Source organism: Geotrypetes seraphini, chromosome 11 (assembly GCF_902459505.1).
Source record: "Geotrypetes seraphini chromosome 11, aGeoSer1.1, whole genome shotgun sequence".
NCBI lineage: Eukaryota > Metazoa > Chordata > Amphibia > Gymnophiona > Dermophiidae > Geotrypetes > Geotrypetes seraphini.
Genome location: NC_047094.1, coordinates 72,866,611 through 72,892,413, shown reverse-complemented (window position 1 = coordinate 72,892,413; position 25,803 = coordinate 72,866,611). Strand labels below are relative to the sequence as shown.

General features: G+C 46.0%; 1 protein-coding gene across 7 annotated transcripts in view; it reads left to right on the top strand.

Moving 5' to 3' along the window:
• Positions 1-25,803, top strand: part of LOC117369164 (zinc finger protein 569-like) — a 64,801-nt gene that overhangs the window by 22,094 nt on the left and 16,904 nt on the right. For all 7 annotated transcript variants that reach the window (XR_004541091.1, XR_004541090.1, XM_033963266.1 and 4 more), the window contains 2 exons: positions 24,676-24,802; positions 25,266-25,364. Coding sequence is in view for 5 of the 7 variants with exons in the window: in XM_033963266.1 (XP_033819157.1) it covers positions 24,676-24,802; positions 25,266-25,364 (226 nt within the window). In the remaining 2 variants the exon portion in view is untranslated. The remainder of the gene's footprint in view (positions 1-24,675; positions 24,803-25,265; positions 25,365-25,803) is intronic.

Here is a 25,803-nt window from a genome sequence, read left to right as displayed (position 1 = left end):
CCCAGTTTCTCTAATCTCTCACATGCTAGCCTCGGTCAATGACGAACTCCAACCTGGGTATCCTACTTCTTTACCGCCCACCTACCCCTTGGAACAAATCCTCTGATCTCGTTCTCGAAACCATATCAAACGCCTTCCTCAAATTTCAAAGACTTTTGATCATTGGGGACATCAATCTCCACCTTGACGACAACACCAACAATGATACGATCGAACTGAAGAGCTTCCTCATCTCTCTTGGTTTCCCCCCCCCCTTCACCATCCCCAACCCACGAAAAGGGACACACTCTAGACCTCATTAGTTTCCTGGATCTTACCGCCTACAAAACCTCAGCCGATGACGCCCGCTGGGAACAGGTCCCCTGGTCTGACCACTTCCTTGGGACCTTCTGCCTCCCCATTTTCATGTCGCATCTTGGGGCTCCTCCCCGCTCCTCTAATTCCATTACCTTTCGCAAAAAAATTTAAAGCGACCTGTTCTGGACAAAATTTCTCAAACAATTCTCCTCTGCCCCTAAGCCTGCAGACCCTGAATCCAACTAGCATAACTGGACCGCCCTCTCCGAGTCCACCCACCACTCCCTCGCCCCCCTTTCCACCAAATCCATCTCCTACCCTCGCAAAGCCCCCTGGTACCTCCCTTATCACAGAGAACTAAAGCAGAAATGTCGAGCCCTGGAGCGCAAATGGAAAAAATCTAACTCCCCTATAGATAGACAGTCCTGGAGAGGCAACATTAAGCTCTACAATTCAGTACTAAAAAAAGCAAGGAAGAACTTCTACGGTGAGAAAATCTCCAGATCCAACAACCAGAGTAGTACACTTTTCAAAATCTAGCGCTCTCAAACCTCCAAAAAAGACTCCACCTCTCTCCTCTCCTCTCCCTCAGCCAAAGTTCTAGCAAAATTCTTCAATGAAAAGGTCACTACCTTACGATGCTCTTTCCCACCTGCAGTCTCCTACAACTCCCTGGTGCTCACTGACTCCAACCCTACTCTAATGGCCTCTAGCACTATCCCAGCCGTCAGATTCTGGGCTGCCTTTGAGCACTTATCCGAATCCCTCATCCTTAAACTCTGCCTCAAACTGAAATCTTGCAATTGTTCTTTAGACCCTTTCCCCTCCTACCTCTACGAGGAAATACCCACTCAGGCCATCTCTTCCATTACCAAACTCCTAAACTCCGCCCTACATTTGGGCCTTTTCTCCCTAGAAATGGGCCATATTGCCTTAACCCCTCTATTGAAAAAACCCAACCTCGACCCTTCCACACCATCCAGCTATCGCCCCATAGCAAATATCCCTCTCCTAACCAAGATGCTCGAGTCCATCATATCGACCCAACTCTCATCCTATCTAGAGAAATTCTCCATTCTCCTACCTTACCAATATGGCTTTCGCCCCAACTTCAGCACCGAATCCCTATTGACCTCCCTAATTTCCAAGGTTCAACAACTTCACTCCCGCAACAAGTTCGCCGTCCTCCTGCAATTCAATCTTTCTGTTGCTTTCGACGTTGTTCACCATGATATTCTAATTTAACAACTCTCCGAGATTGGTATCACCTCTACAGTCCTTGAATGGTTCTCAAAATTCCTTCGTTCCCGATCCTACATTGTCAATATGAATGGCACCTCATCCTCCCCCTGGATACCAATCTGTGGAGTCCCGCAAGGTTCACCTTTATCTCCTATCCTTTTCAACATTTATATGTCCTCTCTAAAACTCCTCCATCTAACCCCCTTTGAAACAATTTACACCTTTGCTGATGACATCCTTGTCCTTCTCGAGACCGACTCGAACCTCACTAATCTCTCAGAGAACATATCCTCTTGTATCTCGAACCTCCAATCTTAGGCCCACACCGTCCAAATGAAATTGAATGAATCCAAGACAAAACTACTTTGGCTTGGCCCAAAATTAGTTCAGCTACCCACCTCAATCCAACTGTCCTCTGGCTCCACTCTGCAGCTCGAATTCTCCAGCAAGGTCCTGGGCGTCATCATTGATTCTACATTGTCCTTCAATGACCACCTCAACTCCCTGGTAAAAAAATGCTATTTCAGCCTATACATGCTGAGGAAAGTAAGATCTTGTTTCCATCAAAAACATTTTGCCGTTCTCGTCCAATCCATCATCCTCTCCAGACTGGACTATTGCAATTCTATCTTCATAAGCCTAACGAAGAAAAACCTTCACAGACTCCAACGGATTCAAAATGCCGCGGCCAAGCTTATCTTTGCAAAAAGTAAATTCGATCACGTCTCACCGCTCCTTTTCAAGCTTCACTGGCTTCCGATAATTTCCAGAGTCCACTTCAAATGCATCTGCCTAACTTTCAAGATCCTCCACGGCATCCTTCCTCCATTAATTCCACTTTCTTGGAACTCCTCAAATCTTAATACCACCAGACCTACCCAAAAATCGAAATTATCCTTCCCCTCATTAAAAGGCATTTCCCACCCAGGAAAACTGGGGACATCCCTCCCCTTCAGATTCACCGAGCTCTGGAACAACCTTACCTCCCCTCTTCGGAACCTGAGTGCTATCCAACCCTTCCGTAAACATCTGAAAACCTGGCTTTTCTCAAAAATCTAACACTCCCTCCTCATCTGACATCCTAGCCCTCTAACATTCTTCTTTCCTCCGATCTTCATCTAGCCCTTTCCTTGGAGTTCTTGCTCACCACAATTCCTGTAAACCGTGCCGAGCTCCACGACTATGGAGATGGTGCGGAATACAAACCTAAGGTTTAGTTTAGTTTAGTTTGTATGGCAATTCCTCCAGCCCCTTAACCATTTTAGTCTTTTCTGGACCCTTTCGAACAGTACCGTGTCCTTCTTCATGTACAGCGGCCAGTGCTGACGCAGTATTCCAGGTGGGGGCGTATCATGGCCCAGTACAGCAGCATGATAACCTTCTCTGATCTGCTCATGATCCCCTTCTTAATCATTCCTAGCATTCTTTTCGCAGCTGCTGTGCATTGCACGGACAGCTTCATCAACTTGTCGACCAGTACTCCCAAGTCTCTTTCCTGGGGGGTCTCTCCGAGTACCGCTCCAGACATCCTGTATTCGTGTATAAGATTTTTGTTACCGACATGCATCACCTTACACTTATCCACCTTAAACCTCATTTGCCATGTCGCAGCCCATTTCTTGAGCGTGTTTATGTCACGTTGCAGGTCTTCGCAATCATTCTGCGTCTTCACTACTCACATACCACGACTCGCACTGGTTCCCAATACAAGCCATAGTACACTTCAAATTCCATTGCCAACTATTCAAAGCTATAAACGGAAACAGCCCTACCTATTAGAACAATCGACTAACTCATTCCACCTCAAACAGACATAGGTTCCGGAACTTGGAGGCTGGATGGTGGCTGGCTGACAGTTGAGCTCCCTCCTTTTAAACAACACTTTTTCATCTATTTAATTATTAAAAACACCAGCAGGAGTTCCTGGGAGAGTTGAGCGTGGGAGCCCTTGTTCCGCCCCTCACCCAGACCAGCGGGGGACCTGGATTTAAAAATCTAAAGCACCAACGGTGCACAGCCTTTACCGGACCCCCTCCAGCCACCAGCAGGAGTTCCTGGGAAGAGTTGAGCGTGGGAGCCCTTGCTCCGCCCCTCTCCCAGACCAGCGGGGGACCCGAATTAAAAAATCTAAAGCGCCAACGGCGCACAGCCTTTACCGGACCCCCTCCAGCCACCAGCAGGAGTTCCTGGGGAGAGTTGAGCGTGGGAGCCCTTGCTCTGCCCCTCTCCCAGACCAGCGGGGGACCCGAATTTAAAAATCTAAAGCGCCAACGGCACACAGCCTTTACCGGACCCCCGCCAGCCACCAGCAGGAGTTCCTGGGGAGAGTTGAGCGTGGGAGCCCTTGTTCCGCCCCTCTCCCAGACCAGCGGGGGACCCGAATTTAAAAAATCTAAAGCGCCAACGGCGCACAGCCTTTACCGGACCCCCTCCAACCACCAGCAGGAGTTCCTGGGGAGAGTTGCTCTGCCCCGAAGCCCAGAGACTCTCATCGCTCTCCTCAGAAGCAGCTCCCTGTCTTCGGGGCTGCTCCTCTCTTCGGCCCGGTGACTTCGTGCAGCGTGGAAGCCCTGCTCCGCCCCCGAATTCCCCTGCTGGACCGAGTTTTCTTCGAGAGCAGCACCTCTGCTATCGGGTGCTGCTCCTCACTCCAACCGCCACTTCGGGCCGCGTGGGAGCCGTTGCTCCGCCCCTGAAGTCCAGAGACTCTCATCGCTCTCCTGAGAAGCAGCTCCCTGCCTTCGGGGCTGCTCCTCTCTTCGGCCCGGTGACTTCGGGCAGCGTGGGAGCCCTGCTCCGCCCCCGAATTCCTTCACTCTGGCCTCTTATCCTCCTCTGCTCCCTCACAAACACTTCCCACTCCCAAAAACCTCTTCCCAAACTCTCCCGATACTACATTCCCCAACAACATCTGTCCTGGGCTCAGAATTCCCATGCTAGTATCCTCCAGACCCCATCATTTCAAAAAGCACCGAGGTGCAAACCTCTCCTCCCTAAAACCTGTTCCCCCAGCAAACCTGCCCATCCTTACCTCTGACTCTCTCACCCCAGTCCCTACTCTCTATTGTAATGCCAGGTCCGTCAGAAATAAGACCCAAATAGTAAAAGATTTACTTGAGGATTTTGATCCGGGTTTTTTGTGCATCACTGAATCATGGATCGAAAAAGATGACTTACTCACACAAAATGAACTCTGTCCCCCAGGCTATCACGGTCTTTTCTCTCCTAGATTAAATCGAAAAGGAGGAGGTCTAGCCCTTCTCTACAAATCATTCTTTAATGTTGAGCTCTTAGAAAAGGGTAGTCACCCCTCCCTGGAATTCATGCTAGCCTCAATAAACGACGAACTTCGCCCCCACCCATTAGGCATCCTGCTACTTTACCGCCCACCCAACCCCTGGAATAAATTCTCTGACTTTGTTCTTGAGACCATAACAAAGGCCTATCTAAAATTCCAAAGACTACTGATCATAGGTGACATAAACCTTCACCTAGACGACAACACCAACAATGACTCAATTGAGTTCAAAGACTTCCTCTCCTCCTTAGGCTTCACTGCTTCCCCGCCCACCTCTACCCATGAAAAGGGGCACTCCATTGACATCATTAGCTTTCTTGACCTGACTGAGCATAAAACTTCCACAGATACGACCCGTTGGGAACATGTCTCCTGGTCGGATCACCTCCTAGGCTCTTTCTGCCTCCCTGTCTTCATGTCAGCCCTTGATACCCCAACCCGTGCCACAAACTCCATCACCTACCGCAAAAAGATCTCAAATGAACTATTCTGGTCCCAGTTTCTCAACAAACTCCCTCCCCTTCCCACTCACACGAACCCTGACTCAATCTGGCACAACTGGGTGACTCTTTCCGAATCCACGTACCGTGCCCTTGCCCCTCTAACCACTAAACCCATCTCCTATTCTCACAAGGCTCCCTGGTACCTCCCTTACCACAGAGAATTAAAACAGAAATGTCGGGCCCTGGAACGGAGATGGGAAAAATCAAAATCCCCCCTAGATAAGCAATCCTGGAGCGAAAACATCAAATCCTACAACTCCATACTAAAAAAAGCTAGGAAGAATTACTATGGAGACAAAATCTCCAGGTCAAAAAACCACATCTGGCGGAACCTAACTTGTAAAAATGACTCCGCCCCCCTCCCCCCCCTCCCATCTCCAAATGACCTAGCCAAATTTTTGAACGAGAAGATCACTACCATAAAGAGCTCGTTTCCCTCAGCTATCTCCTACAACTCTCTTCCCCCGAAAGACTCCAACGCTATCCCTGCCGTCAGATCATGGACTACATTCGAACTTGTATCCGAGACCCAGATCTCTAATCTTTGCCTCAAACTTAAATCCTGCAAGTGCATCCTAGATCCCTTCCCATCCTACCTTTACGAAAAAATCCCTACACAGGCCATCTCTTCCCTTACTAACCTCATAAACAAAGTCTTACTATCGGGCCTGTTCTCCACCGAAATGGGACACATTGCCTTATCTCCTCTTCTGAAAAAACCCGATCTTGACCCTTCCTCACCATCGAACTATCGCCCCATAGCAAACATCCCTCTTTTAACAAAACTTCTAGAGACCATAGTCGCCACTCAGCTCTCCTCTTACCTAGAGAGATTCTCCATTCTCCAACACTACCAATACGGATTTAGGCCCAATTTCAGCACCGAGTCCCTCCTAGTTTCCCTAATCTCAAAGGTGCAACAACTACATGCCCGAAACAAATTTGCTGTTCTCCTACAGTTTGATCTCTCCGCGGCTTTCGACGTCGTGCATCACGACATACTAATCTACCAACTTTCCGAGATTGGGATAGACTCTGCTGTCCTAAAGTGGTTCTCAAACTTCCTTCGCGATCGTTCCTACATTGTCAACACAAACGGCTCCAAATCCGCTTCATGGACACCATCCTGTGGTGTTCCACAGGGCTCTCCCTTATCCCCTATTCTCTTCAACATATATATGACCTCCCTGAAGCTCCTTAAACTATCCCCCCTTGAAACAATTTACACATATGCAGACGATATCCTCATCCTCCTCGAAACAGATCCAAACCTTACAAACCTCCAAGAGAACATCACATCATGCATAATGAGACTTCACGCCTGGTCCCTCTCAGAACAGATGAAATTAAATGAATCAAAAACAAAATTACTCTGGCTCGGCCCAAAATTAGCTCACCTGCCCGCCCTCTTCACCCTACCCAAAGGCCCTGCTCTACACCTTGAGTTCTCAAGCAAGGTCCTTGGCATCACTATCGACTCCTCCCTTTCCCTCAACGATCACTTGAATTCCCTGGCAAAATCTTGTTTTTTCAGCCTCCACATGCTGAGGAAAGTTAGATCCTATTTTCACCAAAAGCATTTCACCATCCTTGTACAATCCATCATCCTATCCAAACTCGATTATTGTAACGCCATCTACTTAGGCCTAACGAAAAAAAAGTCTTCGCAGACTCCAGCTTATCCAGAACACTGCGGCTAAGCTGATTTTTGCTAAACGCAAATATGACCACGTCTCCCCTCTACTTACGAATCTTCACTGGCTCCCAGTACTTTCCAGAATTCATTTCAAATGCTCCTGCCTGGCTTTCAAAATCATTCACGGCATCCTTCCGCCCCTAATCCCACTATCCTTCCTCGCCCTGACACCAACTACCACCAGATCTGCCCACAGACATAAACTATCCTTCCCCTCTCTACACGGCATCCTCCACGCAGGTAAACTGGGTAGATCCCTCCTCTCCAAAATCACCGGCCTCTGGAACGACCTCACTGTCCCGCTGCGGAACCTGGACTCCCTCCAACTATTCCGAAAACAACTGAAAACCTGGCTTTTCTCTAGCATATAATAATCTCTTCTCCTGATTACATCCCCTCTTTTTATGCTTTGTAAACTCTTTCTCTTCTCTCTTCCCATATTTTTTAAACTCTGTAAACCGTGTCGAGCTCCACTTCAGTGGAGAAGATGTGGTATATAAACCTAAGGCTTAGTTTAGTTTAGTTTAGTTTAGAAGAACCCACACAATATTCGCACACCACCAACCAAAAATGTCAAATGAAGAAAAATGTATGACAACCTACTGGCCACCAGAGCAGCGAAACTGGACCGACAACTCACCAACCTGCTGACTTCGACCATAGACTACAAAACCTTCAAAAAAGAAACAAAAACCCTACTCTTCAAAAAATGCATAAAACCAATATAACACAACCAATAATGTTCTGAATCCCACCTACATTATCAACTACTCCTTAGCAAATTAGAGGTAGGGTACAAAAGTAAAGCATACACAATAAATATAAGACAAATTAAACAAAGCAAGACAATAAATAAATATTTAAAAATGTAAAAATTATTGTCCTCTGTTACTTGAACATTGTAAAATATAGAAGCATTCCAAACTGAGTCAAGCTTCAAGTTCATAAAACACACATTAAGTTACCAAAGCCTGTGCAAATAGATGTTCAGTTCTTTCCTGAACAATAGTAGTTCTGAGATAAGACTGAAGAACAAAAGATAATGTGTTCCATAATATTACAAAGCAATAAACATCTAGCCGAATATGTTTAAAAGAAGGTATGTACAATAAGAGTTTGTCTGAGGCGCATAAGCTATGCATTGGCCTGTAAAATTGAAGGAAAGTTGCGGTTAATGGAGCCAATGGCCAATTCTAATTTTGAAATTAGTGCTTTGCCATTAATAGGACAAATCAAATTGCAGCCATTTTAGAGCCACACTAAAAAGCGGCCTCAGTCCACAGGAAACTGATATGCTAAAAAGAGTGCAGGCCACTTTTTAGCGTGGTTTGTAAAAGGGACCCATAATTAGGAAGACCAAAATAAAGGGAGTCCAAAATAGGTGAAACTTGGCTTATAATACTGTACAAAACTTTGTGGTAGATACCATGTCTTTTAGGCTCCTGAATAATTTGAAGCAAAGAAAAGTACTCTTGCAGTTTTCACCTGAGCTTTCAGAAATAAAGATGAATTAACAATCATGCCCAATTTTCTACATTCTTTAAGAATAGAAATGGAAATATCAAATTTACCGATTGGCACAGAGGAGCACAGCTCTTAAAAAATACACTAAGATTCCACGAAAAATATTTTCACAGTGTTTTAAACTATGTAGAAAATGTGCCAAATATAGTAGATTTGGAACCTGAAAACATCTGTAAAGTTGAGTGAGTTTTGGAGGGGGTTGAAGCAGGCTTGAGTAGTTTTGAAACTGAAAGGTCTCACTTTCTTCTCACAGTCTTCTAAAAAGAGAATTTCCTATCTGCTTATTTATGTAATTACTTGGAGGGGCTTTTGATATTTAAAGGAGTTTGTGTGTGCAGTTCTTTAACAGACAATGTTAGATGTGAAAACAATTATTTGACTTTTAGGTGACAAGTTAGGACTTGGTTATTTATGCATTATTTTAATATTGAGTGAATTTTAACATTAGCTGTATTGTGTTCAGTGTGTGTGTGTATTGTAATCCACTTTGAACAGTTAGAACAGGCAGACAACTGTTAAATTATTTTTTTTCTCTCTCTCTTGAAGCCTGTGATATCATAAGACTTCCCCAAAGGAAATCTTGAAAGTTTGTTTCCTTTGCAACAGCAGCAGATGAATCCAGAGACCAATGGGATAGCCCACATCTACCAGCAGGCGGAGATAGAGAAACTGATTAACAGGTGGTCCTATTGGCTGGCACTCCTCCTGTATCTCCAGTATGCTCTAGCTCCCAGCAGGTGATGGTCGCTATTCAACTAGCTCCTGGATTCTGGATGTGTCTGGAACCTTATTTCTCCTGTTGAGGTTTCTCTTCAGTGAGACAGGGGTGTCCGGCTGATTGTTGATGGTTGTATTCTGTATTATTGTCTTTTGAGATTTGCTATGGGAAAGAAGTTTTTTACATGCTATGCCTCTTGATGGTTACGGATGTTTGGGCAAGGAGCTATACTGGAGATACAGGAGGAGTGCCAGCCAATAGGACCACCTATTAATAAGTTTCTCTATCTCCACCTGCTGGTAGATGTGGGCTATCCCATTGGTCTCTGGATTCATCTGCAGCGTCTATAGGAAAAAAATTAACAGGTAAAAACATTATTTTTCCTTGCTTCCCCTTTGCATTGCTCTGTGTATCATATAAACTCGGTGGCAGACTTGAATTATAATTTTTTAATCAAGTTGTTGCCCTTTTGACTCTCCCTGGTTTTGCCACAATCCAGTGGCTATACATCGCAATACATCATCAACAGAGATGTTTCCCAAACAATGCATCAGGACCCTAAATGGGGTCATGTCAGTGGATGGGATCACAGAATTGGGACCTCCAAAGTAAGCATAGGGCCTATGAATCAGTAAATGTTCACAGGCCCAACCCCCTCTCCTATGAACCTGAAAACCCATACAGAATACTGGGTTATATGGAACGGGTCACTGACACACAGGCCCTGCTCCCTCCTCATGTTACCCTCCTGTTAGACTGAAAACTAATGCAGAGTACTGGGGTCTGTGAGCACTCACTGACATGAAGGCTCTACCCCTCCTTTCATGTAACATTCCTGTTAAACTGGAACTCATGCAGAGTACTGAGGTCTATTTTATTGTTTAATTGGTATTTCTGGTGCGACAGACACTCCATTCCTGAACAATTGGGTAGTCAACCTCTTCTCTCGAGAGCTCTTATAGGGTGCTTCATTTGCATTCTTTTGTTCCTCCCATCCATCTGGACTGTCCTTCAGTTCCTCAGTTGTCTTCCTACAAGCGAGATGGTAGGAGCTTGTTTTTTCTGCTCATGTTTCCTTTCATTTAAATTCCGTCTTTTGCTAACCATTTGTGAGGCTTTTTGGTGTTGCAGAGGATCTCTCTTGTGTTAGTACCCAGTTGGTCTGAGGGCCAGGGAAAAAGTCCAGATTTGGACCAAGGAGCAGAACAAGTGCGTTTCCAACGACATGCAGCTGTGACCTCCCAGAAGGAAGTTCAGCAGAGTCCGCAGGAGCTGTCTGGACATCCTAGTCAGGGTTTTCCCCCTGAATTCAATATGTTGTTTGAAGTTTACATGATTAACAAAGACCACATGGAATCCTCAGGGATCACAGCCCTGGTGCTGGGGGTTCCTCTCTCCCCCCCCCCCCCCCCAAGAGCGCAATTCCCCAAAACCAGCGCCATGCCTAAATCAGGGAAGTTCAGTCGGAGGACACCTGGGATGAAAGTGACTATTTCAACGCCTTTACTCTCCCAGTCGGGGGTCCTCTATGGCAGGAGAAGCAGCTTTGTCTCTGGGGTGGCTAGATCTGAATCTGGTAGAGGCCCCTGATCATGGTGAGGACTCTACTGTGTGCAGGCTGTTTAAGCCTTTGGTGCTTATAGAGGTGATCACAGAATCCCTCTAGGAATTGAAGATGGAGACTTTTCAGTCCCCTACCACACAGTGCTTTCTTATGAGCAGCACTAAAGTACATTCCCATTTTTCTAGAGCACAGGAAGTTTTTTACAGTTCCATGTGCTGGAGCAACACTTCCAATTTGCAGCCTTGCCCTACGGGCTGGCCACGGCACCATGGACCTTCATTAAAATAATGGTGGTAGAGAGTCACGTGATGCTGTGAGTCGGCAAGCAGCTCGCATTGCCTGCTCCGGAGCCTGGTCCCTCTGAAGCTTTCAAAGCAGGAGATTTAGCGATTTATTTCGCCGATATTCAGCAGGCTTTGGGGGGCATTTCTATGGACAAATTTTTGGCGAAGTCCCCGCAAGCTATGTCGTCCAAATCGGCAAAAAAAGACAAAGACAAGGAAAAAAGCAGGCCGACCGAGGAGAAAATGGCGGAACCTTCGGGCGGCGCGCTTAAGCAATTCTCTACGGAGACGCTAGCAGATCTTAAACAGCTTATTGCTCAAGCCCTCACTCCTAGCATGGAACAATTATCAGCTCAACTCACCAAGCTGGAGTCCCTCCTGGAAGATCACTCGACACGCTTTACAGCCCTGGAAGAGCGTGTATCCACTGTGGAGGACGGGGCCCGAGGGGTGGAAACGGAAATGGCTTCCATGAAAGAGCAATTACGCCAACACCAAGATAAACTCGAGGACTTGGAGAATAGGTCCCGTAGGGGTAACCTGAGATTTATGGGGTTCCCGGAAACTATCTCAGACTCTGTGCTGCTCTCTGTGTTAGAGTCCTGGCTGGCCAGTGAAATGCCCATGCCCACAGCTTTAGGCCCGGCGCGATTTGAGCGCGTTCATAGAATTGGGCCCCGTAATGGAACGGACCAGAGGCCCAGGGTGGTGATAGGGAAACTGCACAATTACCGACACAAAGTTGAAATTTTGCGGGAATTTCGATTAAAACGGGAGACCCTACAATATGAATCTATTCCAATACGGATTGGCCAGGATTATTCATCGGCCTTGACAGACCGGAGGAAAAATTTCTACCCTATCTGCAAGAAATTGGCGGATCTCAAATGTCGTTTTTTGTTCCTGTATCCTGCAATTTTGAAAATATATTTAGATGGTAAATGGCACGTGTTTGACTCGCAATATAAACGACTGGGTTAGGTCAAAAAAGCCTAGTTCCAAAAAACGGAATCACAAATAAACAGATAGAGGAATCAGTTCAAAAAATACTTTCCACTTTCAACGGTGCTCAGAATCCAAGATGGAATGTAAGAACTCAGAGTGGGGGATTAACCCCTACCAGAACTCTTGTGGTATCTATCATTGCACCATGACTGCTGTGAAAAGTTGTTTTGAAACATTGAATAAAATAAGTGATACTTTGTAACTTGCACACTTTCAAATTGCTTATAATGTATGAATGTCACAGGAAAAGAAAATTTCACTGATTTCAAACCAGGATAAATAACAATATGCAAGATTGTATGCGGGTTCTCTGAGGAAGCCAGTAAGGCGAAACGCGTCAGGACCCAGCCAAACTAACGCTAGCAGCAATCTTCAGCTAAGTTACTTAACCTTTGAATCATTCATACATTATAAGCAATTTGAAAGTGTGCAAGTTACAAAGTATCACTTATTTTATTCAATGTTTCAAAACAACTTTTCACAGCAGTCATGGTGCAATGATAGATACCATAAGAGTTCTGGTAGGGGTTAATCCCCCACTCTGAGTTCTTACATTCCATCTTGGATTCTAAGCACCTTTGAAAGTGGAAAGTATTTTTTGAACTGGTTCCTCTATCTGTTTATTTGTGATTACGTGTTTGACTCGGACATTTTGGCTGGAGATTTTGTCAACAGACTGGGAGCTAATACACCCCCCTAACCTGATTAGTATTCTTGCATATTTCACATGCTCGATGGTTTCCGGTATGTTTGGAATGTACATCATTGATCCTGCAATGTAAAATGTTTATGTTTGTAAGGGGGACAGGCTCCGATGGCACCAGAGACGTGCTCTACCTTTCAGTGTCCGTTTGGGTACTGGATGGCTTTTGGTTTTCAGGGGAAAGTAAAGGGGGTTATGGGGGTGTTTGGGATTGGGGGGAGGTGTGGAAGGGGAAGGGGGGTGGGTAAGATATTGGGGTATTGGGATACAGTTGTTTATGGTTTCGCTTCCAGAGGGGGTTTATTCAGAGTGTTTATCCTTACATATGGGTTTCTATGGTTAATTGCTTCCGGTTGTCCTCTGGGTGAAGGCTGGACACCCGGGGGGTCCACGGGGATTGCATTTGTGGCAGGTCTGCTTTTGTGGCCCTGGTGTGTGGTAAGACATTCCGGTTGATATCTTGGAACGTGGGAGGCATTACGTCACCAGTGAAACGTGCCAAGATTTTGAGTAGATTAAGGTACCACAGGGCAGATCTTGCTTGCCTACAGGAGACGAGGTTGTCCAAGATAGAACATGCTAAGCTTCTGAAGGGATGGGTGGGCCAAATTTTTCATTCATCCTCTTCCAACAAACATGCAGGGGTGGTACTCTTGGTTCGGAAAGGATTTCCTGGAAAGATAGAACAGCTTTTTGCAGACTCTCTGGGACGGATTCTTTATTGTAAAGTGACTATGTCAGATCAAGTGTTTAAGGTTTTAATGGTGTATGGTCCGAACCACTATGACCACAAATTTTTTAGGACTTTGGTCCGAATAGGTGGTGGGGACAAAGCTCATCCTTTGCTGGTCTTGGGGGACTTTAACCAAGTTTTGGATAATGCTCAGGACAGATCAGGCCCGGGATCTACACAGAAAACCCCCATGGGTAGAGGCCTTCCTTATTTATGTGAAGCGCTGGAACTACTCGACCCATGGAGATTACTTCATCCTCATGAGCGGGATTACACCCATCAATCTCGAGCCCATCACACATACTCTAGACTAGATTACATTTTGGTTTCTCGGGGTTCCTTTTCTTTGATAGATTCCTCGGAAATCGGTCCTCATTCGATTTTGGATCATTGCCCGGTGTGGGTTGATGTCCTCTCGGGGGACTCTCCTTGGCTGGGGGGTTGGCGCTTCCCCGCTTATTTAATAGATAACCCTGATTTTGTCCAATATATTACTACAAAGTGGGAAGACTATCTTCGATTTAATGCTCAACATCGGGAGACGCCACTCTTGTTTTGGGAGGCGGCCAAGTCGGTCCTAAGGGGGAATGTTATTGCATACGTGGTAGCTCACAGGAAGAGAATAGCACAGGGTATTATACGGCTGGAGCGAGAATGTGTGGTGCTTAAGAGGCAACATCTGCATCGGCCCACGGTCAGTTCAGGCGAGAGGTTGGTTTCTGCACAAAATGCTCTTAACACGCTGTTGCATGACCGTGCAAAAAAATCAATGTATTACGCTAAATTCAATTATTATAAACATGGGAATAAGCCTGGTAGATTACTGGCTACCCTGATCAAACCTAAACGATCTCCCCGCTATATCCCCTGTTTGCACTTGCCTGACGGCACGAAGGTGAGCAGAACTCGGGAGATAGCTGACCATTTTTTTAGTCATTATAAACAATTTTATTCTTCGGTAGAGGGGGAGGGGGGGCCCGAGGCACAGGACTATCTGGAGGATGCAGGTATGCCTCGATTATCATCTCCTATGCGCTCGGTATTGAATAGGCCAATTCAGGGGAAAGAATTGCAATCAGCTGTTAAACAGTTGAGGAACCGCACGGCTCCGGGCCCAGATGGATTTTCCCCGGAATTTTATAAAATCATGTTCAAGCACATTTGTGGCCCTTTGGAGGCTTACTATACACAGGCGTTGGTAGAGGGAACATTTCCTGTGGGATCTAATCATGCTTATATTACATTAATTCCGAAACCTGGTAAGCCGGCGTCGGAAATAGACTCTTATCGCCCAATATCCCTTATAAATGTTGATATAAAAATACTAGATAAAGTATTAGCTAACCGGTTGGCAATGTTACTCCCTCAATTGATCATACCGGAGCAGGTGGGGTTTGTGAAAAATAGACACTCGGTTATAAATGTCCGGCGACTGTTGACCGCTATACATAGAATCAGGCTACCCATGCTGCTGGTATACTGGTTAGTCTAGACGCTGCTAAGGCCTTTGACCAGGTCAATTGGAATTTCCTTTTCGCGGTTCTCACACATATGGGAATAACGGGTTGGTTCCATAACATGATTCGCTTGTTATACTCGGCTCCGACGGCTAGTGTATTGGTCAACGGCACTGGGACGGAATCTTTTCCTATTCTACGAGGTACGCGTCAGGGGAGTCCTCTATCTCCTCTCCTGTTTTTGCTCTATTTAGATCCATTTTTGCGTACTTTGCTAAAAGATGATGAGTTGAGTGGTCTCCCGGAGGGGGACTCTCAACTTCGAGTCCTAGCCTTTGCAGATGATATCTTGCTGACATTGTCTTCCCCCCAGCCTTCCTTGACCAGGGCATTGGCCATCCTAGTTGAGTTTAGTTTATATTTGGGGCTGGTTTTAAACTATCAAAAATCGATGGCGTTGCCCTTGTCTGGGGAGGTTCCTGGTACTTGGAGGGGGGATTTTCCCCTCCGGTGGGCTACAGATTACTTGACTTATCTGGGGATTAAGATACCAATGGACCTTACTAGATTGTACTCTCTGAATGTCTTACCACTCCTGACTCTTACCCAACAAAAATTGCAACTTTGGAGGGAATTTCCTTTGACATTGTTGGGCAAGATTGCTTTATACAATATGGTTTTGGTGCCTAAATGGCTTTATGTGCTTCAAATGCTTCCGATTTTACTGTCCGTTAAACATGATAAACTGGTGGGTAAGAGCTTAACATCATTTCTATGGAATGGGAAGCGTGCGAGATTGGCATTGCCTGTCTTGATGCTTCCCAGGTCCCAGGGGGGTTTGGGATTGCAGAATATACGATTGATTTCACAAGCGTGTCAAATGCGTCACTTAAACGATTGGTTCCGGGGCACTCGCTATTTTTCGGCGACTGCTTCGGAGCTCACGCTTTGTGGCTCCCACCACTTTAGTTATTTGCTCCATACTCGTCACCTTCCGAGTGGGGGTGGTGGGGGGGTGTTTATTACTCCTCTCCGACAAGTATGGCGGAGGTTATGTAAGTCTTTGAATATACCACCTACTGATACACTTTTTGCCTTTTTTGGACAATAAGGACTTTCCTCCGGGAACTTCTACTTACCCACTTTCCGTATGGAGATCTACCAATATCCAATACATTTTCCAGGTTGTAGATTCGCAAGGTGTTGTGCCATCTTTTACAGTGATGCAATCAGATTATCACTGGACGCCTGGAGATTGGCTAGCATATTCTCAGATGGTTTCCTATGTGCGGTCCCTTCATAAGACAGGAATGACTAGCCGGAGTAGAGAAGCTCTTTCGGAAGCATTGTGTTTGTCAGCTCAAGACCACATTCCCCTGAAGTTCCATATTAGATACCTTCGGGAGAGCTTGGGATCCATTTCTTATGATCATTACGCAGCTCTTTGGTCTAGAGATCTACTTTGTATGGTTACTGGATTGCAAATTCAGACTGGTCTTAAGCGAATGCATCATATTACAACTCATGTTACTTTGATCGAACTGAACTACAAATTTCTTCTTTGACTTCACCGGTCTCCGGTATACCTTCATAGAGTCAAACTGAGCGCTACTGATACATGTCTTAAGTGCCACCAGCCTCAGGCTTCTTTGGGTCATCAATACTGGACCTGTCCTCAAATTCAAGATTTTTGGACCCAATTACACAGTCATATTACAGCTATGTGGCATCATAGTTATTCTCAAGGCCCCGAGCTGCTTTTCACATTGGATCATCTTTCTACACCATCACCTAAAGGGTTTCGAGCATTTCTGGAGAGGGCCTTCCTGCTGGGAAAAAAATAAATTCTACACTGTTGGATTGTTCCTGAATCGCCAACTTTGTCTCTTTGGCGTACTCTCATGCTTCGGCAGGCATCCATGGAACGCTTGTTTATATACTCGTTGGATTCACCTAGGGGACGCACTTACTGTTCCATTTGGGAGCCATTTTGGCTTACTCTCACGCATAGAGCTCGGAGTAATTTGCTAAACCCATGATATTTCCTTCTCTGGAAGACGGTTGTTTACTTTGTACCTGTGTTTTTGGGATGGGGGTGGGAGGGAGGGTGATGGGGGGGTAGGGGCGTGTATACTTGTACTGTTATGTTGGCTCTTTCTTTGCTGATTTCTGTTGAAAAATTAATAAACAAATTTGAACATAAAATAATGGTGGTAGTTGTAGCGCGAGCATAGAATTCCACCCATATCTGGACAGATGGCTAATCAGAGCCCAGTCCGAAGTCAAGGGCTGACGAGCAGTTAACTAAGTAGCACTTGCGCCAACTTCAGGATTTGCTCATTTCCCGATGGTGCCCACAGAGGGATGCACTTCCAGCAACTTCTTGGACAGCAGAAGCCCATTCAAGTTTCAAGTTTGACCTTTATTTGATGAATCGCTTATCTAAGCAATGTACAGTGTTAAAAACCATCAGAATGTGGTAATACATTTAATTTACAGTAGTCACTCATAAGACAGACAAAATTAGACGAACAGGAGGGGGTGGGAGGAAAGGGGAAAAGTTACAATGTTGTTCTTTGTTAGAAATTGACATCAAAGGGAAAGCACATCGGGTAATAATGGGTTAGGATGAGATGGGAAGAATATTGAACCTTAAAAGGTGATATTTCATATGTCAAACGCGTCTTGAAATAGGTAAGTTTTTAAAATTTTCTTAAACGCAACAAGGTCAGTTTCGTTTTTAATGAAATTTGGAAGGGAGTTCCACAATGTAGGGGCTTTTACAGAAAATATATCATTTCGCCTAGTGCCTATGACTTTTAATGAAGGGACTGAGAGTCTGGTCTGGTGGTTGAAACCCCAGTCTTTCACCAGAGGAGTTCCCCTCCTCATATCTTTATGGGTGACTCTGACGACAGATGGCAGCCACTATGGTGGGGGGAGAGGGGCACATTGCGAAGGGCATCCAGTTCAAGGATGCTGGTCCCCTTCCCAGAGGAAGTAGTCAGTCAACTGCTTGGAACTTCAGGCCATCTGCCTGGTACTCCTGGAGTTTTACAGAATAAAACTTTGAGTTTTCTTAGGCTACCACCGTTGTGTTGTCCATGTCGGTCGTCAAGGGTTAGGGTTAGGGTTAGGGTTAGGGTGCACTTGGAAACCCAGATGCTGTTTCGCTACTGTGCACTTGGAAACCCAGATGCTGTTTCGGTGGGCAGAATCCCATCTCTTGGCGCGCTCGGTGGCACATGTAGCAGGAGTGGACTATGTGCAAGTGGCTTTCCTCAGCCGGAAGACCCTGAATCCTGGGGAGTGGTCACTGTCTCTGGAAGCCTTCACCTGCTTCATCAATTGGTGGGGATGCCCAACACTATGTGATGGCTTCGGCTGCCAAGAAGAAGGCGATTCGATTCTTCAATTTTAGGGAGTGCCCTCTCGTTCTCCCTACCTTGGAGAGGGTGAACAACCTGGTAGTGCCTTGTCTGACATGGAATCGTAATCTGGTCCTCTGGGCACTAGCAAAAGTACCTGATGAGCCTTTGGAGCAAGCTTCCTTGATGGACCTCACCGTCAAGATGGTATTTTGGTGGTAATCACCTCTACCTCAAGAGTGTCAGAACTTCAGGCTTTGTCCTGTAGATATCCTTTTCTTAGGATTTTGGATGCAAGCATGGTCTTGTGCACAGTCCCATCTTCCTTACCGAAAGTGATTTCTAGTTTTCACATCTACCAGGAAGTAAGCTTGCATGCCTCACACCCTCTAGATCAAGAAAATTTGATTGGGTGTTGAATCTTTGGATGTCTGCTGACTCTTACTGTGGTATCAGGATGTCATGAACGAATTTCAATTGACGGATCATCTGTTTGTATTGGTGGGTAAGCCCATAAAGGCCAACCAACCTTAAAAGCAACTATTTCCAGTTAAAACCGTATGGCCATTTCTTCAGCCTATATTGGAAATGGAAAACGATTGCCTATATCCATAAATGCACACTTAATGAGGAGTGTTGCAGCAGTGTCTCCCCAGAAGAAATATGTAGAGCCACCACTTGGTCTTCTCTAAATATGTTCACGAATAGACGTGGCGGACAAACAGGACTCCACATTTGGATCTTTGATTATGAAGGCCATCTCATCTGTCCCATCCTAAGCTTGAGGGACTGCTCTGTTACATCCCAGTTGTTCAGAAATGGTGTGTCTGTTGCACCAGAAGGAAGATTAGGTTCTTACCTCATTAATCTTCTTTCTAGTAGACAGACACTCCATTCCTGAAGCCCACCCTGTCAGATGTTCATTCACCTGCTTGCTGTCTCAATGATGCCTGGGAATTTGGACATCTTGTTTCTTTTGTCTAGCCTTGCCAGGACAGAACATTCAACTGCCACATTGAAGAAACTAGGGGGTATCTATAAAATCTCCCACACTCTTAGTGTAGGTTGCAATCAAGTTGGTGACTGTTTTCACCTTGTTCTGTACTACAAATGGTTAAAATTTGTTAATTTATTATGTGTTTCATGTTTTGAGTAGAATAGACATGTTTCTTGGGGAGTGTCCCCATACTCCTCCCTATTTTGTTTCATCTCCAGGGCTGACCATCTGCTTTGATATGAACTGAGGAATTGAAGGACAGCCCAGATGGATGGGAGGAGGAGCAAAAGAATGCAAATTAGGCTCTCTACAAGAGTTCTCGCAAGAAGAAGTCGACTACCCAATTGTTCAGGAATGAAGTGTCTTGTCTACCAGAAACAAAATTAACAAGGTAAGAACCTAATCTTTCCTTACTATACTGCCTATCAGTGTTACCGTGCTATAAAGTGGTTTACAGACCAAAATATAGCCAGATATGAGGGCTGAATGACTTACAGGCCTTGCTCCCTCCTCCCATGTGACCTTCTGTTAGACTGGAAACGCATGCAGAGTACTGGAGGTCTGTGAGCACTCACTGGCACAGGGCCCTGTGCTGACTGCTGTTACTGTTGCCACTATTACTCCTGCTGCCTTTGGGCTTTGGATGAGCAGAGGGAGAAGGAAATGCTTGAGAGAGGGGAAGGGAGATGAATGGACGTACGCTATTATCATCTGGGTTTCATAAATTTGTAATTGTTAAAATTGGGTCATATATCAGATAAAAGTTTGAGAAGCAAAACTCAGAGAAGCGCCATTACAAATTTTATGTTGTTAATCGCTCACTGTAAAAGTGATAGAATGGTTCAGATTTAGTTCTATTTCCAGGTGAGGTATTGAACATCAGTATGCTGTATTCTGCCCGTAAGCTTGTGCTGCTGCCTCACCTGAACATCTTGTGCTGTGTTATCCATCCTATTCTTTAGCGTCCCTCCAAACCAGCACAGAAATGGCTGGGTTTACACTTCTCTGCCAGCAGTGGAAACTGAGACACTAACTTTTGGCTACAGTACAAATGGTCTGTGCAGTCCCTATTACAATCAGTCTTTTCTCAGTCTTCCGCAGGTGGAGTGGTAAGCTTGTGCAGTCTGTGCTGACTGCTGAGGTTTGTTTTGGGCCTGTTGGATCTTATGGTGCCCAAGAAAGAGGTGGCTAGCTTTTTTCTGTAGGGGCAGGGTCGAGCTTGGTTTCGGTGCCGCGTATTATTTCAGGTGACAGTTTGTTGACGACCTTTCCCTCAGTTTTGGCGGGAAGCGCATCCATTTTGCCCACGACCTCAGGTGACCTTCCTCCTATCTTGGAACAACAAGAACAGGTCTCAAATGTGTCTTCTGCTACTGCTTTAATTTCTGGATTGTCGCCGGGGGATTTTTTTGCCCTGATTTTGTGCAAGGCTTATTTACAAGTGGCTGAGGGTCCTGCTTCGGTGCCGGGAGTCTCTGAGGTCGTTGGGTTTTTTTCCCTTCCATGGCCACCCCATTCATTTTCCTGCTAAGGCAACTTCTGTCCAGCCCCCTCAGCCATCGTCCAAGCAGGTGTCTTGGGTTGAGGATTCTTTTCTGGCTGATCCATTTTCTCCAGATGAGGATCTGGATCTTGGGGAGGACCCTCCAAATCTGTTAGGGGAGTCTGATGTTTTGGATGGAGACTTTTCAGAGGCGCCAGTTGGAGAGGATGCATTGGTTGTGCGCAGTTTTCATCAGGAAGAATTGTAGGAGCTCATTCTTCAGGTGTCTTCAGTTTTATACTTGGAAGAGGAAGCTAAGGATCCCCCTCGTGTTGTGGACCCTCTTTTTCGAGGGATCCGGACAGCATCCTGCTCTTTCCCTATTCATCAGGATATTTGAGATGTAATACACACTCAGTGGAAAGTTCCGGACGTGCCTTTTCGCTTGGCGCGGTCCATAGCCAGACTCTACCCAATTCCTGATGGAGGTAGAGATACTTAAGTCTCCTGTGATCAATGTAGTGGTCTCGACTATTGCGCACAGACATAGCGTGCCAGTGGAAGGCCCTGGGAGATCCTCAGGACCTTAAAATGGAGGCTCTGCTAAAACAAAAGTTTTGATGTGGCTGCTCTGGCTGTCAAGGCGGCGATTTGTGGCGGTCTGGTAGCCTGGGCTTGTTTCCAGTGGTCTGAGAGAATTATTGACCGCGAGTCAGCTGACTGGTCCTTAGTGGATCAGGAAGTTGCTAAGATTGAGCTGGGAGCTTCTTATCTTATCTTTCTGATGCCATGTATGACCTGTTGTGTGCCTTGGCCAAGTCCATGGCTCTCATTGTATCGACCCGCTGTACCCTGTAGCTTCGGGGTTGGTTGGCGGATGTGGCATCTAAGTCTAAGCTCAGTAAGTTTCCCTTTCGGGGCTCTTTTATCTTTGGGGAAGAGTTAGATAAGCTGGTTCAGGCCTTGAATGACTCTTAAGGTACCTCAGTTACCGGAGGACCAACCTTGCCAGGTTTTGCAAGGTGGTTCTGCCTGGGGATATTTGAATGAATTTCTTAGGTACCGCCCTGGCCGTTTCTTCCAACACATCCAGAGCATTATCAGTGTTATGCGCTTCCCTTTTGGTCTAGCTACGGCGCCATGCATCGTCACCAAGATTATGGTAGTGGAGGCAGCGACCTTGCGCAAGGAGGGCATTCTGGTGCACCCCTATCTGGACAATTGGTTGATTTGAGCAGAGTCGTTGCAGGAGAGCTCCCGAGTTATAGCTCAGGTTGTGGAGTTTCTGCAGTCCCTGGGCTGAGTGGTCAATCTGTCCAAAAGCTGGTTGACTCCATCTCAGCACTTGGAGTATCTCAGCGTTCTTTTCGACACCAGCTTGGGGAGAGTTTTCCTTCCGAAGGCCAGGGTGTGCAAATTACAGATGCAGATTCACTCTCTGATGAATTGCCGATGTCCACTGGTGCAGGACTCTCTGCAGGTCTTGGGGTCCACGGCAGCCTCCTTGGAAGTGGTCTGGTGGGCTCACATGCATCCTCTTCAGTATGCGCTTCTTTGGCGGTGGTCACCACAGATTCATGATCTGGACTTTCCTGACCTGCTTCGGGGATTAGTTCATCGCAGCCTGTGCTGGTGGCTCCAGTCTTCCAGTCTGGTTCAGGGAGTGAGTCTTTGATCAACCCCAGTGGACAGTGCTTCTCATGGATGCCAGTCTCCTTGGTTGGGGAGCTCAATGTCTCGGTAGCTTGGCTCAGGGCTGCTGGTCACCAGTGGAGGCATCCTGGTCACTCAATGTTCTGGAGACCAGAGCCATTCAGCTAACATTGGTGGAATTCCAGTCCTTGCTGGAAGGCAAGTCTGTTTGAGTACTCTCAGACAATGCCACAGTGGTGGCCTATGTCAGTCATCAGGGGGCACCAAGAGTCATCTGGTGGCGATGGAGACCTCGCTGCTCATGGAATGGGCGGAGGCTCATCTTCGGGACATCTTGGCTTACCACATTACTAGCGTGGACAGTGTCCAGGCGGATTTTCTCAGTCGTCATACACTGGATCCTAGCAAGTGGTGTCTCGGGCTGGAAGCCTTCAAGTTGATTGTTTAGGCCTGGGGTCGGCCACGAGTGTCAACACCAAAGCGCCAAGGTTCTTCAGTCAGCGCAGGGATTGCTAGGCTGAGGGGCTGGATACTCTGGCTGACGGATGGCTTGCTGTATATTTTTTCTCCGTGGCCTCTGGTGGACAGAGTTCTTCAGATTGCCTGGCATGCAGACTTGTGGCTCCGGTCTGGCCCAGGTGCCTGTAGTATGCGGATCTGATTCATCTTCTAGTGGCAGATCATCTCCTGCTGCCCCTCTCGCCTGATCTTCTGACTCAGGGGCCTATTCCAATGTTCAAACTGGGTTCCTTTTGTCTTACGGCTTGGCTCTTGAAAGGGCTCGCCTGAGGAAGAAGGGATATTCAGATAAGTGGTGCAGATTGCCGCGTTGTCTTCCTTTCACAGTCTCTTGCATGGCAAGCATTTGGCCTCTTCTCCAGATGTGATTCGGTTCTTGAGAGCTGCAAAATTGCTTCGGCCACTAGTTCGGCCATCAGTTCCTGTCTGGGATATCAATCTAGTTCTCTCCATGCTGGTTTGTCCTGCGTTTGAGTCTCGCGACCCCTGTACACTGAAGGACCTTACTCTTAAGGCGGCTTTCTTTGTGGCCATTACTTCCGCAAGATGCATTTCAGAACTGCAGGCCTTCTCTTGTAGACCATCTTTCCTGGAATTCTCCAAGGAGCGGATTGTGCTGCAGCTGGTTCCCTCCTTTCTTCTGAAAGTGGTTTCACCATTTCATATTGACCAGTCTATGGTCCTCCCGATCTTGGGTAGTTGGGAGGGCCCATTGGAGCAGAGGTAATTACACAAGTTGGATATCCATAGGGTCCTTCGTTCTTATGTTCAGCAAACCCAGGAGTTCCGTAAGTCGGATCATCTTTTTGTCCTCTTAGTGGGTCCTCTTAAGAAGGAACGGTGCTTCCATAGCTATCATTGCGCACTGGATCAAAGAGGCTATTGCTTCGGCATACCTTCTCCAAAAGAAGCCTGTTCTCAAAGCTCATGTCACTCGGGGTCAAGTAGCTTCTTGGACTGAATCTTCTCTTGTACCTCTGGTGGATATCTGTAAAGCTGCAGTTTGGTCTCTCCATTCCTTTGTTCGACACTATCGTGTGGATGTTCAAGCGCGTCAGAACACGATGTTTGGTGAGTGTGTTCTTGTGGTGGCCCTTCAGGGGTCCCATCCATGATGGTTACTGCTTTGGTATGTCCCATCCGTTTCTGTACTGTTCTGGAGGGGCACTAAAGAAGGAGAAATTAGGTCCTTCATCTTTAGACTGGCACAGACCCCACCCTGTCGTTTTGTTCGGTGTTTTTCACAGAGTACATTTTTTTTCTGCGGGAGTCGGTTGTTTTTGGATTATTAGGGGAGTTTTAAAAGAGCAGCGACATTTGGTTCGCCTGGTTTAGCTGGCAAACTGTGGGATGTTCCAAAAGGTTCTTTTTCTAATCAGTATCCAACAGTGTTTTCCTTTTGTCTTCTCCTTGTAAGTGGAGAGCTTGGATGTTATTGTTTTCAGCCTAGTTGTTTTCTGTTTGGCTATTCGTTAAGACTGATTGTAATACTGTAGCCAAAAATTAGTGTCTCAGTCTCCACCTGCTGGCAGAGGAACGTAAACCCATCCTTTCTGTGCCAGTTGGATGGACTAAAAGAAAGAAAATTAGCAGGTAAAGACCTAATTTCTCCTTCTCTTGTTCTGTGCTAGGCCCCAGTGTCCTTCGAGGAAGTGGCAGTTTATTTCTCACCAGAAGAATGGCAAACTCTGCAGGGATGGCAAAAGGAGATGTACAGGGGCGTGATGAGAGAGAATTATGAAATTATGCTTTCGCTGGGTGAGTTCTTACAGTTTCTAGGTCCTCTCTATTACATATACCAGTTCAACTGTGGTAGTCAGTGTTTGGTCTAAAGGCCAGCCGCAATGGTTAAGTAATATCTAGATATTCACTGCTAATATCCAGGTGTAACAGCTGGAGCCAGGAATTACCTAGAGACTGGTGATATTATTCCACGTTATACAAACACCAGAACTGAATGTTGCCAGCTTCTGGGGTAACCCTTTGCTCCATCCCTGGGCTGATGCTATCCAGATAGCATTGGGGTGGTCTGTAGAGATTTGTAGTGTGAATATTTAGATAAATGCTGATAAATATGGTCTTATATCAAAAGGTAAATAAAAAGGTAGCAATTATCCACAGGATTGAGGTGCATAGGCAGAACTGTGGTACATAGGTAGGGGGATCTTTCTGCAGTGTTATAAAAAATGATAATAGCAGAGTGCACACTTCCTTTTTGCAGGGTACCAATTCTCTAAACCTGAAATTCTATTGATGATGGAGCGAGGAGAGGAGCCATGTGTTGAGGACTGTCAAAGACGTATTCCAGTAACCTTCAGAGGTAAGTTAATATGCAGAGAGAGAGAGAGGTTTGCCTCTTCCATACTCGCGCAGGTAACAGGCATGACCCAATGAAAACAATGCAAAGTTCTATATAACAAATAAAATAAAACTGGGATGCTACCATGAGTGGCTGTGGAAAATTGCAATGCAGTCAGTTGTGAACTGCCCAGGATACATGACCTATATTGCAATTACCACCATGAATGACATCACAGTTTTGTTAAAATGACATTGCTTTGGAAATGCCATTCATAACCTGGGGAGGGGGGAGTCATAGATAATTGTTTAAATATAATGATTGCCTAGTTCCAGAAGGAACTCTGATTCATCACTGCAATGGCCAGACTAGATGTGTGTTTTTGGGGGGAAAATATAATACAGCAATTTTTAGTGACAGAATTGTTTTTCTACTTCTGTACCTGAAAAGGGTTTTAAGA